Below are 14,048 nucleotides of genomic sequence, written 5' to 3' on the forward strand. Positions count from 1 at the left end.
TATTATCTATGAAAACTAAAAATATTCATATATAGTAAACTTACGTATGACTAATGTGGGGAAAGCAACTGATATTTATCTATTCGTTACCATTAATATGATTGAGTATAAAAAGTCTACCTCTCCCTTTTTGAATTATTTTGTGTTCGGAAAATAAAAGATATTTTAATTTCTCATGAAGGTTGCTATGGAGAAGAGCAAGAAACTAGTTTTATATTACTACACACCTGGCGATGTAAAACCTAATTGTATAAACCATGTACTGTCGTCACCTACGTGGCAGCGGGCATGCTAGCTACAGTATACTTCAAAAGCCTATCCTGAAATATTAGCAGGCAGCCTTCCGCCGGTCTCCGCTGAAGCCATTTCTGCTTTTACTAGCGACGTTGGAACCGTATCAACATGGGATGCGCGGCATGTTCGGTGTGAAATAGGCTCCCAGGGCACGGCTGTCACTTGGAGGTCATCCTGGGGTACAGAAGTTAGGAAGGGCTAGGGTCACCACGCCAGGAGAGTGCTGCACAGCCCCCTCATCAACCACACTTACAGGGCGTGCCACTTTGCTCGAGGCCTCACGGTGCACAGCAGCGTCCGCCGCCGCTCCTTCTGCGAGCAGGACGCTCGGGCCAGCGCGCTGGCCGCAGGGGGCGCGAGCTTGTGAGCTCCGCGCGGGCCGAGACCCGAGGCGGGAGGCCAGAGGCTGAAGAGCGGTCTAGAAACCGCGGCCGCACACCGCCGGGTGTCAGTCCGCAGGCTTGTCAGCCGCAGCTTTCTCCGGCCCGCAGCCGTTGCCAAGGCGACCGTCGCCGAACGTTCCCGCGGCGGGCTCCGCCCCCTGGCCAATCCGACCGGCGCTCGCTGGAGCCCAGATTCTCTTTGTTCCGCAGCCATTTCAGGCCCCGGGCAAGAGGCAGCGCCGCTTCGGCAGAGGGCCCGAGCGCCGGAGCCTCTGGGATGGTGTGGGACCAGGTAGGTGACGTGAGGGTACGCGGCCCCAGACTGGAGGGCGGGAGCGGAGGCTAGCTGTTCTGAAGCCGGCTGACACGCCGTGGGGAGAGGTGCGGACTCGCCGCCCTCCGGGTCCCCGCCTGGCCGTTTGGAGCCCGGGGGCGGCGGATGCGCGGTTCGAAGCCCAACAGCTGTCGCCCCGGGCGTCCTGCAGGACCCGGCCAGGGGGTGGGCGGCGGCCCCTCAGGTGTCCAAGGTCACGGCCTGGGGCCCTTTAGGGAGGCGGGAAGCAGAGGGTCTGCTCCGGGGAGTTTTTGCTTCTGCCAATTGATCGGTGGCGTTTGAGGATCCCGGCGGCGCCTTCCCGCGGGTTCTGGGCACTGCCCGGCGCCGCTCCCCTGGCCGGTCTTTGTGCCTCCTGGCCCCTCTGCCCGGAAGTACCGGTCCCGTACTCACCGTCGCCTCCACACTCAGCTAGCTGATGATCTCTTCCTCCGGGCGGGTCTGTCCCCTTGGGGCTTCCTGGCTGCACGGCTTCACGACATGTTTACGTAATTTTTAATGTTTATAACTGTGTGGATATTGCGTGGATTTGCTTTCTGCCCTTCTACCCTTTTGTACTTCTCCCACAAGAACACGCAACAGGGGACAGCTGCTGAGGAGCAGACCGCCTGCCACAATCTACTTGTTTTGGGAATGGCTTTCTTCCTTTAAAAATGATCGACTGTTATTTGTTTGCAGATTTTAAATATCAACTGAATATTGGAATGATTGTCTGCAGTTCGTTATCTTTAATCACTAATCATTTAGGTCTATCAGCAGAAATAAATGTAGAAATTTAAAGTTGAAGGCTATGCACAAATTGATTTTGACAGTTGTATTAAGAAGCTTAATACCAATCCTGCTTTGAAGCAGTGATGACTTCGATGACGAATGCATAAATGGATTTTTTTTTTACCCTAAAGAAAAGATGTTCTTAAGATACAAGTTGTATCGTGTAATAGGTATTCTGAAATGTAAGATTATAAAATGGCTGGTCCGATGTACTCATTTTTAGGATAACTTCCTTTTGGATTTTAAGTTTCCCTGTTACAGGGGTGGGCAAAAGTAGGTTTACAGTTGTGAGTACACGAAACAGTTTTTGTGTTATTATTATATTTATTTGTATTACAAATGTAAACCTACTTTGCCCACCCCTGTATATGAAAGCTTTCATATTAGAATGGTAATTAAGTTATACTTAGTGAAGCAGGGGAGGATTCTTTTTTTGGGAAACAATTCTATTTTCCACTTTACCCTTCCCTGAATCCCATTCTTCTTAGAGAATGGCTCCACCAAGTTAAAAACTTGCAACTGCAAAAGGGAAACATTAGTTTGAAGGTGCAGATTTCCTTTTTTACTCCCTGGCATATGTAATGCATAAATGCATAACAGTTTGGCAGTATAGTTTTTACTTCATCTAATTTAATGTGACCCTAATGAACTATTAGTGCTCCATTTTCCTTTTCCTAAAAAGGGCCCCCCACCCAGATCAGTCATAATGTGGTTACATCTTTGTCTTAGATATGATATTCAGGTAATTATTAAATTCTACCCACTGATATTTCAATATATAAAAATCTTATAATGTAATAAAGCTTAATAACATTATAAATTGTGAGCAGGATAAGATTTTGGTAAAAATATATTAACATTCTGGTTGTAAATATTTCTTTCCATTGTTAATGCTCATTATTGTATTCATTATTTTTATGACTATTTTCCTTTATATAATGTTAAAGCCATCACATGAACTTAATTTTTCTAAATACTGTAAATGAATAACATTGAAATGTAAATGTACTATATTTAGAAGAATTTCTTGCATTCAACTATGTTGGATTCTGCAAATATGTTTTTAAGAAAAGCAACTTGTCCTGACCAGGCGGTGGCACAGTGGATAGAGCGTCGGACTGGGATGCAGAGGACCCAGGTTTGAGACCCCGAGGTCACCAGCTTGAGCGCGGGCTCATCTGGTTTGAGCAAAAGCTCACCAGTTTGGACCCAAGGTCACTGGCTCAAGCAAGGGGTTACTCGGTCTGCTGAAGGCCCACGGTCAAGGCACATATGAGAAAGCAATCAATGAACAACTAAGGTGTCACAATGTGCAATGAAAAACTAATGATTGATTCTTCTCATCTCTCCATTCCTGTCTGTCTGTCCCTGTCTATACCTCTCTCTGACTCTCTCTCTCTCTCTCTCTCTCTCTCTGTAAAAAAATAAATAAATAAATAAAAAAGAAAAGCAACTTGGTTATAAAGGAAGTTGAACCAAGTAACATATGTAATAAAAAAATTATCAAATGTAAACTACACAGGAGCACATCAGTAAGTGGGAGTTATTTTTATTGCCCAGGTTATACATTAGGAATATTTCTTCCTGGGATCAATATTTGAAGATATATATTTGCCAAAAAGATCTTGTTCTTGTCCCCCAAAACTTGGTTTACCAGCAAAAGGATAAGAAAGCTGAGAGAGTCAGAGTGATTAACTGATAACGTTTTCAAAAACAATTGAGAATAATGCCACCTTCAAAAAGGAAGGATTAGCTACAGAAAACTTCTGTTGTTCCCATTCAGCCAATGCAGTGGTAGATATCTGGTGATGACAGGTGAGAGTGGTCTCTTGCATTGCAGAGAAGCAAACTTTACAATAGCAGATATTTGTAAGGGTGGTGACTTTAGATTTGTAGTTATATGAATTATATGAATGGTGGGTAAGTGTTGGAGAGTTTCTATAAGCCAGTTTGGTTGCTCCAAGACCTCCTTACTAAAATTATTTGAAATACTGTCAGTAGGTGTAATAAATAAGAATGTTAGAGTTCCAAAATCGCAATGGTTCAGTGAGATACTAGAACAGGAATTAGAGGTGCAGATTTCTCTTGATAGAACCCATTTCGAAATGGTGGCATCTTATTTCAGAATGGCACCCAATGGCAGAGCAAGTATTTGCATCAGAACTGAAAGAAAGTTGAAAGCCGATAACTGAAAAAGAAAATACCCACAAGATTTGAATTGACATATACCTTTTTTAATAGTTCAAGTTTAAAAACAAAGCAAATCTTTTCAGTGAAGTATATAGCAGTTAGGAACAGGAGCTCTAGAACCAGACTTCTTAGATTCAAATCTTGGCACCTTCCATAATTACTTATCTGTATGACCATGGGTGAGTTACTTAATCTCACTGTGCCTCAATTCCTCATTTTATAATGTTACAAGGATTAAATAAGTTAATACAATAAGCTCTTAGAATTGGGCCTGGGATGTAGTAAACACTATAAATAATAATTGCATTATTATCATCATTGTCATAATCATTGGTATTTTACATAACAACCAGAAAATATTAATCACTAATATCAGGACTGTGAGGTAACTAAGAGCTATATATGAACTTTTTGGTACATTTCAATATTTATTCTTAGCTTATTTGATCTTTACAAGTTGAGACATTGCTATATGAACAATTTTGCATTTCATTTTTTTCACCTAGCACTATAAGCATTTTCTCCTACTATTATTTTGTCAGCATCTTTTAAAATAACCACTTAATGTTTGTGTTGGTTTCTAATAATTAAACATTTTTTTGTTGAAAAATGTTTCTAAATTTTTTGCAGTTATACGAAACACTTCACTGAACACCCTTGTAAATAAAACAATTTCTGTTTTGGATTATTTCATTAAGATACGTTCCCTGACCTCGTTGGGTGGTTCAGTTGCTAAAGTGTCAACCCAGTGCACCAGAGGTAGTGGGTTTGACCCCTGGTCAGGGAACTGATCAGTGTGTACACAACTAGGTGGAACAACTAAGTGAAACAATGAGTTGATGCTTCTGTCTCTCTCCCCTCTTTCCCTCTCCCCTCTCTCTTTTTCCTTCCCTTTCCCCTATCTCTCTCTTTTTCCCTCTTTCGTTCTCTTAGATCAGCGGTTCTCAACCTGTGGGTCGCGACCCCAGCAGGGGTCGAACGACCAAAACACAGGGGTTTCGACCCACAGGTTGAGAACCGCTGTCTTAGATCAATGGAAAAACTTAAAAAATAAAAAGATAGGTTCCCCAAAGTGAAAATACTGGATCAGAGTGTATGAACATCCAAAGCTCATGGTCCATATTGCCAATTTCTTAAGAGAATTTAATAATGGGCTTAAAATAAATTGAGCACAGCATTTGTTGTTCTTATTGCTTGAGATGGGAGGGAACAGAGAGTGAATTAACATTTTTTCTGTGTAATATACTGGACATTATCTATAGGCATTTAGCATCTTTAAATATATTATGCTCATGATCATAGCCCTGTGTTACAGTGTGGGACTTATTTCCATTTATTGATAATGGGAGAACTGAAGTATAGATAGGTAAGTACTTTGCCCAAGGTCTCATAGTGTTCAAGGCTGGATCTGAATCTACATCTGCCTGATTGCAAAGCTCATGCTCTTTTACTTATAAAATTTTGTGTAATGTACAGATTCAGATTTTATGATGAATACATATACTGTACATTGAATGAATACAGAATCTTATAACAGTGAATCTAACTGTAGATTATAGACCACATTATTAAAATAGTGAGACTGAGCTGGAAGTAATGAATGGGTAAATTAGTTAAACCAGACAAGGCTTAACTAGCCATATACATTTTAGAAAAAGAAAAATGAAATCCTTACCTGGATGAGATATAATTGGTAACATATATAAAGCTGGTTTCTAAAATGCATGTAGCAAGTATTTGTGGGTGAAACACTCTTAGTAATGACCTCAGCACAGATAGGGGAGAAAAAAATCCATCAAATTTTGGGGTTATGAGAAATAACAAAGATCCATTAAATAACTAAGCTGAAAAATACACTTAGTAAGACCCCTGAAAAGGTAGTTTTTATAATAGGTATATAAATTAAAAAATAATAGAGATGATCCAGATAAGGAGAAGGAGACTACCCATAAGATGTGGGAGATTAATTTTATACTTAAAACTAAAGCAGCCTGACCTGTGGTGGCACAGTGGATAAAGCACCAACCTAGAATGCTTAGGTCACCTGTTCAAATCCCTGGGCTTGCCTGGTCAAAAAGCAACCACAAGTTGATGCTTCCTGCTCCTCTCTGCCTTCTCTCACTCTCTCCTCTCTAAAAAATCAATTTTAAAAAATCTTAAAAAGAAAAACTAAAGCAAAAAAAATTTGAATTGCATTTTTATAATTAACTTTGAAGTACTCTGAAGCATTAGTAAATAATTACCAATCGAGCCTTTTAATTCTCAGGTACAGAAGTTACAACAGTAGATAAAAAGGTCGATCCGAGAAGGGCCAAGATTCCATTGTTGTTGTCTTTACTAATAAAGGAATTAGGAAAAATATTTCAGTAAATCATGACTATACTAAATTGATACATATAAATTATTAGGAATAGGTAGTATCCACAAAAAATATAAAGAAAAGAATATAAAACATTGATCATTATGCTGCCGTTAGTAATAATATTTTTGAAAAATACTTAATGAAATAAAAATATAGTTTATTTTGGATAACAGGAAAATGAGAAAGATGGCAAATTATGAAGGAGTTTTGTGTGCCATTTATTCATTCACTAAACATTTATTAGTGCTGGGATTGTTCATTGTCCTCAGAAATTTAATACTGGTAGAGAGAGAGAAATGTAAACAAAAAAAGTATAGTTACAGCGTTTATGATAGAAATCTGTGGAGGCTCCCAGGAGGACTAGTGATAGATTTCATGTGGACTGAGAGTACCGGCACAGGTATGTGGTGGATGCAGCACTTCAGACTATATCAGGAAAGGTAAGGACCTACTGTGTTCTTGAAACTAAGCAGTTCAGAGGCCCTAAAAGGCATAGGGAAGGAGTCCACAAACTTTTTTCTATAAAGGATCAAACAGCAACTATTTTCTGCTTTGTGGGCCCTACCAGCTCAGCCAGGTTAGTGCAAAAGCAGTCAGACCTTATTGAAACTAATAGAATGACCACATTTGACTGGTGGGCCTTAATTAGTCAATCTCTTGTATATAATAGAAGGGTTTGAGGAAGAAATTACCAACTGAACCTGTGTTGTCCTAAAACGAGCCATTGAAAGATTTGAAAGGAATTTATAACATTGATTTGTGGGAAACATTAGGAGCAGAATAAAAATATAAAATAAGTATTTTTAAGCATTGTAAAGCAAAAAGAAAAGACAACTCAGTTTCTTAAAAGGGCAAATTCACAGAAGAGGAAATACAGTTAGCCAATAAACATGAAGTATGGCCTTACCCGCCCCATTAATAGAGAAATACAAAATTGTAGGGAAAGTCATACAACAATTTAAATTTTAAAGTAAAAATATTTTGACCAGCAGTTTCCATCTCTTAGAGAAGTATATGGCTATATCAGGAGTCAGTTGTATTAATATATCTTTGTCAGTAGTAACAGAACCTCCAGACTTCCAGGTCACCTTTCATATCCTGCACTCTAGTTCACAGAAGGGTCTATATTTGTCTTTTTTTTTTTTTTTTTTTTTTTTTAGCCCCATCCCAACTCTTTATATCTACGGTGCCTGCTGGAATTTACAGTCCATTGTCTGCAAAATGTAGTTTCAGCCTGTGCTTAAACACTCCCTTCACTTTCTTGCTCTTACAGAAACCTAACTTTTTGCACTGCAATTGGCTTTTATTTTTCCATAGCGCTCCTTACCACTGTTCTTACCAGTGGGAAAGGTATGCCATGCAACTCTGCTGCTTTCAGACTATTCTCCCTCCTATCTAAAAAAAAAAAAAATTCTCCCTTAAAACCCTCAGTTTTGGGTTATGTCTGCAGATTATGTAATCCACTACCCTTTATGATTGCTATCACCTATTAACCTAGTTTCTCAATTTTGGGGTTTTTTTTTTTTTAGTGCCACGCTCATTGCCCCTCTCTACAATATCACTTCAATCTGTACATTGAAATTGAAAAGATTATACATATCTGATCTTTTCAGTACCATGGCCTCTCATTTTTTAGACCTTTCTTCGGGGCTCTTTCCATCTACCCTATCTTTTCTCGTTACCCCCATAGTAACACCCTCTTGCATTGTCAATAACTGCAGTCCCTCCATAGTTACCATTTTATGTATTCTACTATGTCACTACTTCCTATTTTTTTGTGGTTCACCACTGCTAGTTAGTATCTCAGCCCCAATTCATCTTTTGACTTTAACAAAATCTACAATCCATTCATCCAATATGGTTTTCCTGCCACTCATCTTTTAATGTTTTCACTCCCTTTCTTACTTTGCTTAAATTCCATGGTTAGTCATTTTAATTTCTTCCTTGCATCAACTCCCATGGTCTTTGCTTCTTTGGTAAGATCCACAGCTCTAGTTAAACCAATTCTGCTTCCTCTGCACCTGCCCCTATGTAATTTAATGTGGCTGGAAGCAAGCACACAACCACCTATGACCACATACCTCAAGTGGATTGTTAAGGCTGCTGTTGGTTGTACCTTATTTTCCTAGTCTGTTCACTCTACTAAATGACTACTTCATATCTTCTTTTCTTCAGATATCCAGTATCTCTTTTCCCATACTCACTTTCAGCTTATGATGTTGGTTCCTGCTTTGCTAAGAAAACTGAAGCAATCAGAAATTTTCCAGATTCTTATCACCCTGTGTACCTACCAGCATCTGGTCAATGCATGCTATCTTCCTGCTTGTTATCGTAGATTAACTGTTCGTGTCCCTGCGACTACTTTTTTACTAGATCCCATCTTTTTTTATCTGCTCAGGATATTCTTTCAGCTTCTCTTCTTCCACGTCAATTTTTTAATTGCATTTGTCAGCAATAGGCATGCTAGTTTTCTCCCATCTTAAAAAAAACAACTTGATTCATTCTTTACCACCTGTTTCCCCATATATTTTTGTTTGTTTCCTTTTGCAGCATTCCTCAAAAGAGTTGTCTATATTTTCTTTAACGATTTTATTTATTGATTTTTAGAGAAAGGAGAGCGAGAGAGAGAGAAAGGGATGGGGAGGAAGAGAAAGCATCAACTCATAGTTGCTTCTCGTATGTGCCTTTACTGGGCAAGCCTGGGTTTGAACCAGCAACCTCAGCATTCCACATTGACCCTTAATCCACTGCACCACCACGGGCCAGGCATCTGTACTTTCTATTGCCAAGTTTTCTCTTTCCATGTTCTGGTAAGCTCACTTCTGGTCAGGCCTTTGTCTGCCCCGTTCCCACTGAAATAGCTCCTCAGGTTCTCCAGTAACTTCCATGTTGCCAAATACCATACTTATTTTACTTGACCCACCCACAACATTTGACACACTATTTTCCCCTTTTCTTTGAAACACTTTCTTTGCTTTCCAGGTTGACACATACCCCTGTCTATCTCTTTCTTCAATGCTGGTTCCTTGTAATTTTCCTTTGCCTTTCTTCTCACAGACCTCTTAACAGGAGAGAACCCCAGGGTTAGTCCTTATTTTTGTTTGTTTTTTATTTTCCTAATCTATACTCACTTCACTGGTAATCTCATTCAGCCTTATGGCTCTAAATAACATTTAAATGCCAGCAATGCCCAAATTTAGATCTGTAGCCTCTCTCCTTAACTTCAGTCTCATATGTTCAACTGCCTATTCAAGATTTCTACCTGTCTAATAATAGACATCAAACTCATAATGTCCAAAACTAAACTCCTAAACTTCCCATAGATTTCCCCATTTCTGTATGTCAATGGCTACTCCATTCTCCCAGTAGCTAAGGCTAAAATTTTAGAGTTTTTCTTGATTTTTCTTTTTCTTTGACTCTTTAAATCCATTCTTTCAGGACAACCTATTTACATGTGTGTGTGTATTACATATATATATATATATATATATATATATATATATATATATATATATCAGTGTAATACACCCAGAATGTTACTATTCTCACGCTCTCCACTACCTCCACCCTGGTGCAAACCACTACTGTCTCCTTAGATTACTTAAATAGATTACTGCTTGGTCTCCCCATTCTACCCTAGCCCCTATCAACAGTCTTTTCTCAAGATAGTAGTCAGAGCAAGCCTTTTACAGATTAAGACAATCCCTGTCTCTTCTCTATTATAAGCCCTGCAATGACTCCCCCTTTCACTTAGAGAAAATCTAGTTCTTACATTGGCCTACACGCTCTCTGTAATCGGGCCAAAACTCCTCTTACCTTCCCTCCCTGACCTCATTTCCCACTACCACTTTTCCCTCCTCGCTCACTGGTCTCCTTGTTAAATCATAAACATTTCAGTCATGTCCCTACTTTATAGGGCCTTTGCTTTAGCTAGTTCTCCCAAATATCTACTTGGCTCACTGGCCTTACCTCCAGGTCTTTGCTCAGATTTCATCTTCTCTAAAAACCCTGTTTAATACTACACCCTGCCTCTCCCACGCTCCTTATCCTGGTTGCTTTATGTATTGCATAGCACATACTGCCTTCTAACACACTTATATCATGGGTCATCCATCTAGAGCTGTATTGCCCTGTGGTTTGTTTTGAGCTAAGCATGGTTTTTACATTTTTAAAGGGTTATGAAACAAAGAAAAGAAACATGCCACATGTGCAAAGCCTAGAATATTTACTGTCTGGTGCTTTGAAGAAAAACTGCACTATATATTCTGTTTATTGTCTTTCTTCTATAACAATGTAAGCTACCAAGAGGGCAAATATCTTTGTTTTATTTATTGCTGTATCTGCAGCAACTAGAACAGTGCCTAGAATATAGTAGGTACTTGGTAAATATTTGTTAAATGAATGAATTGCTTATAATGGTGCAAAATTACAGAGGTTAAGTGTTCAATAAACTGTACTGCAGTTTGTGTTGAAATAGAGCTATATATATTGCTCACAAAAATTAGGGGATATTTCATTGCTTCATATTCATTTTTGAAATATCCCCTAGTTTTTGTGAGTACTGTATAAACAGTAGGAAAGCTAAGACAAATTTTGAGTGAGTTTTTAATAGAACAGAAATAAAACTTTATATTTCTACAGAAACATATTTAAATGCACACTCACATGCCATGGCTGGTGGCACAGTGGATAAAGCATCAGCCGGCATATGGATGCCCTGGGTTCAATTCCTGGTCAGGGTATGCAGGAGAAGTAACTGTCTGCTTCTCCCTCCCTCCCTCTCTCCCCTTTCTCTCCCTCTTCTCCTCCCACAGCCAGCTTTATTGGTTCAAAAGCATAGCCCTGGGCTGAGGATAGCTTGGTTGGTCCTAGAGAGCCAGCATTAGATGCTAAAATTAGCTCAGTACTGGAGCATGGGCCCCAGATGGGGGTTGCCAGGAGGATCCTGGTTGGGGTGCATGTGGGAGTCTGTCTCGCTATCTCCCCTCCTCTCATCTAAATAATAATAATAATAATAATAATAATAATAATAAATGCACACATACACCAAAAATAGCTCTATATGGTTATGTGTCAAATGGATATTTGAATACTTTCAGAAAGGAGACTAGGATTGGGAGAGATACTTGAAGGGAGCTTGATTTTCATTTGTGTTGCTTATTTTTTTTAATATACAATGAGAAACAGTCACATAAGTTTTTCCTTTAAAGATTTTTTTATGAAGAGAAAGAGGAAAATGAAATAGGTTCTAACTAATGCAATGAGAGAAAATAAAAAAATAATGGATTAGAGAAAAAGGGAAAAGAACACTGCCTTTCTTAAATACCATATTTGGCCAGCAATGTGAGTGAGGAGAAGGAGCGCACAGTATGAATATTTGAAGAGTATACAAAAGTGAAAGAAGACTATTAGGTGGGAACAAGCATATCATTATTAGAGAACTCAACAAGCCAGAAACACAGTGGAACATAGTGCAAAAGGGGGAAGAGACTGCTAGGAGATTAGTTCAGAAAGATAGGCAGAAGCCCAGATTAAGTGTAATTGGTAAGGATGTGAGGTTATATTTTAAGTGTGACGAGAAACTATTGGAAGTTGTCGATAGAAGATATGATTTAATTGAAGCTTTAACACGATCATTTTTGCTACTTTATCTCAGAAATTGGGCTGAAAGGGATCAAAGGAGAAGGCAGGGAAACCTCTTGTAGTTGTCCATGCTCTTGTAGAACATGGTATCTGCACTAGGGAAGACAGTAGAGGGGGAGAGAATTGGTCAGAGGGTATATTTTGACAATGCTGATGGTTTTGATATCGAATATGAGGAAAATCAACGATGACCCCTTGGTATTTTGAATGGAACAACTAGATGAACATTAGAAGCATTTAGTGATATTAGGCAACTAAAGGAAGAACAGATTTGAATGGGATGGGGAAGAAAATCAAGAGTTCTGTTTTAGTCAGCAAAGATTGAGATGCCCATTTAACAAGTGGATGTCTTGAAAGACATTGGATACTTAAGTCTGGAATTCAGAGTGCTATTTAATCCTAGAGGCTGGATGAGTTTAGGTAGATACAGAAAAGAAAGGGGCCTAGGATATTTAGAGGTGGAGGAGCCAGGAATGGAGAGTGACAAAGAGCAGCCAGTGAAATAAAAGGAAAACCAGGGAGATGATGCCACAGGCAAAGAGGTAGAAAAGTAGTTGCCTGTGTTCAACACTGTGGAGAAATTAAGATGAAACCAAGAAGAAATCATTGGGTGTGTCAACAAGGAAAATCTCAAGTCAACTGGGGTAAGAAGGGGAGATGTTGAATGTACACAACTTTGAAGATGTTTCTGTGAAGTGGAGAAATTAAGTAGTAGTGAAAGATGAATGGAGTCAAAGCTGGTTTTTTAAGATATTTTGAATAATTTTAAATTTACAGAATAGTTGCACCCTGGCCCGATAGCTGGGTTGGTTGGAGCATTGTCCTGGAGTGCAGAGGTTTCTGGGTTCAATTCCCTGGTCAGAGCGCATACAGGAGCAGTTTGATGTTCCTGATTCTCTCTCCCTGACTCAAAAAAAAAAAAAAAAAGAAAGAAAATTTAGAGAATAGCTGTGAGAATAAGTCAGAAAACCCCCATTTACAGCTTACATGGATTCACCAATTTTTAAGATTTCCCCCCCACACACACACAATTTTATTTTTATTATTTGATAGTGGGAGGTATGTATCTTAACAGCCAGAATATTCTTTTCTGAAATCACATGTACTTATCAAATTTAGGAAATATAGTTTTTCAAAGTCTATATTACAGGTTTGTCACTTGTCTCAGTTACATCCTTGGTAACATTTTTTCCTCCAGTGCAAGATCCAGTTCAGGGTTTTCTATTACATCTAGTTGTTGCCTTTTTGACAGAGAAAATAGTTTTTTATTCATGGAATCTTTGCCATTTTTATCCTCATAACAATCCTATGAGATAGAGGAACTATTATCTCATGTTATAGATCATAGGTTAATAATCCTTTTTATGACTAATAAGTGGCAGAACAAGAACTCAGAGTCAAGCAGAGGAACTCCAGGGTTTACGCTCAAAGTTCTATATTGCAGTGCCACCCACATAGTGCATGGAAATAGCTGAAATTCCTTGTTGGAAGAGGACAAATAAGTCAAATATATAGATCAGAGGCAATGATACTTATATAGAAAATAGTTTTAAATGTCTGGATCTGGATTATAACTGTAATGATAGATCAGGGTTCAAGATGTCATCTAGTAAGTATTAGGACAGAAGAAGAAAGACTAAAAAATGTGAAGATATTTAAACTATATGTAAATTTTACTAGTCTTCGGCAGTGGTCCCCAACCCCGGGCCGCGGACTGGTACCAGTCCATGGGCCATTTGGCACCAGTCCGCAGAGAAAGAATAAATAACTTACATTATTTGTGTTTTATTTATATTTAAGTCTGAACAATGTTTTATTTTTAAAAAATGACCAGATTCCCTCTGTTACATCCGTCTAAGACTCACTCTTGAAGCTTGTCTCGGTCACATGATACATTTATCCATCCCGACCTAAAGGCCGGTCTGTGAAAATATTTTCTGACATTAAACCAGTCCGTGGCCCAAAAAAGGTTGGGGACCACTGGTCTACAGCATAAATCATATTTTCAGTATTATTGGTGTTGATTGTTAGAAAGGTAAAATAAAATACTTGGATTAATTTTTTGTGGTAG

The 14,048-nt window shown here is 39.0% G+C and overlaps 1 protein-coding gene across 1 annotated transcript in view; it reads left to right on the plus strand.

Moving 5' to 3' along the window:
• The first annotated feature begins 774 nt into the window (after positions 1 to 774).
• Positions 775 to 14,048, plus strand: part of TNPO1 (transportin 1) — a 103,590-nt gene continuing 90,316 nt past the window's right edge. Inside the window, exon 1 of the mRNA XM_066376980.1 lies at positions 775 to 969. Within this exon, the coding sequence (XP_066233077.1) occupies positions 955 to 969 (15 nt within the window). The 5' untranslated portion in view covers positions 775 to 954. The remainder of the gene's footprint in view (positions 970 to 14,048) is intronic.

This window comes from Saccopteryx leptura, chromosome 1 (genome assembly GCF_036850995.1).
Source record: "Saccopteryx leptura isolate mSacLep1 chromosome 1, mSacLep1_pri_phased_curated, whole genome shotgun sequence".
In the NCBI taxonomy this organism is placed as follows: Eukaryota; Metazoa; Chordata; class Mammalia; order Chiroptera; family Emballonuridae; genus Saccopteryx; species Saccopteryx leptura.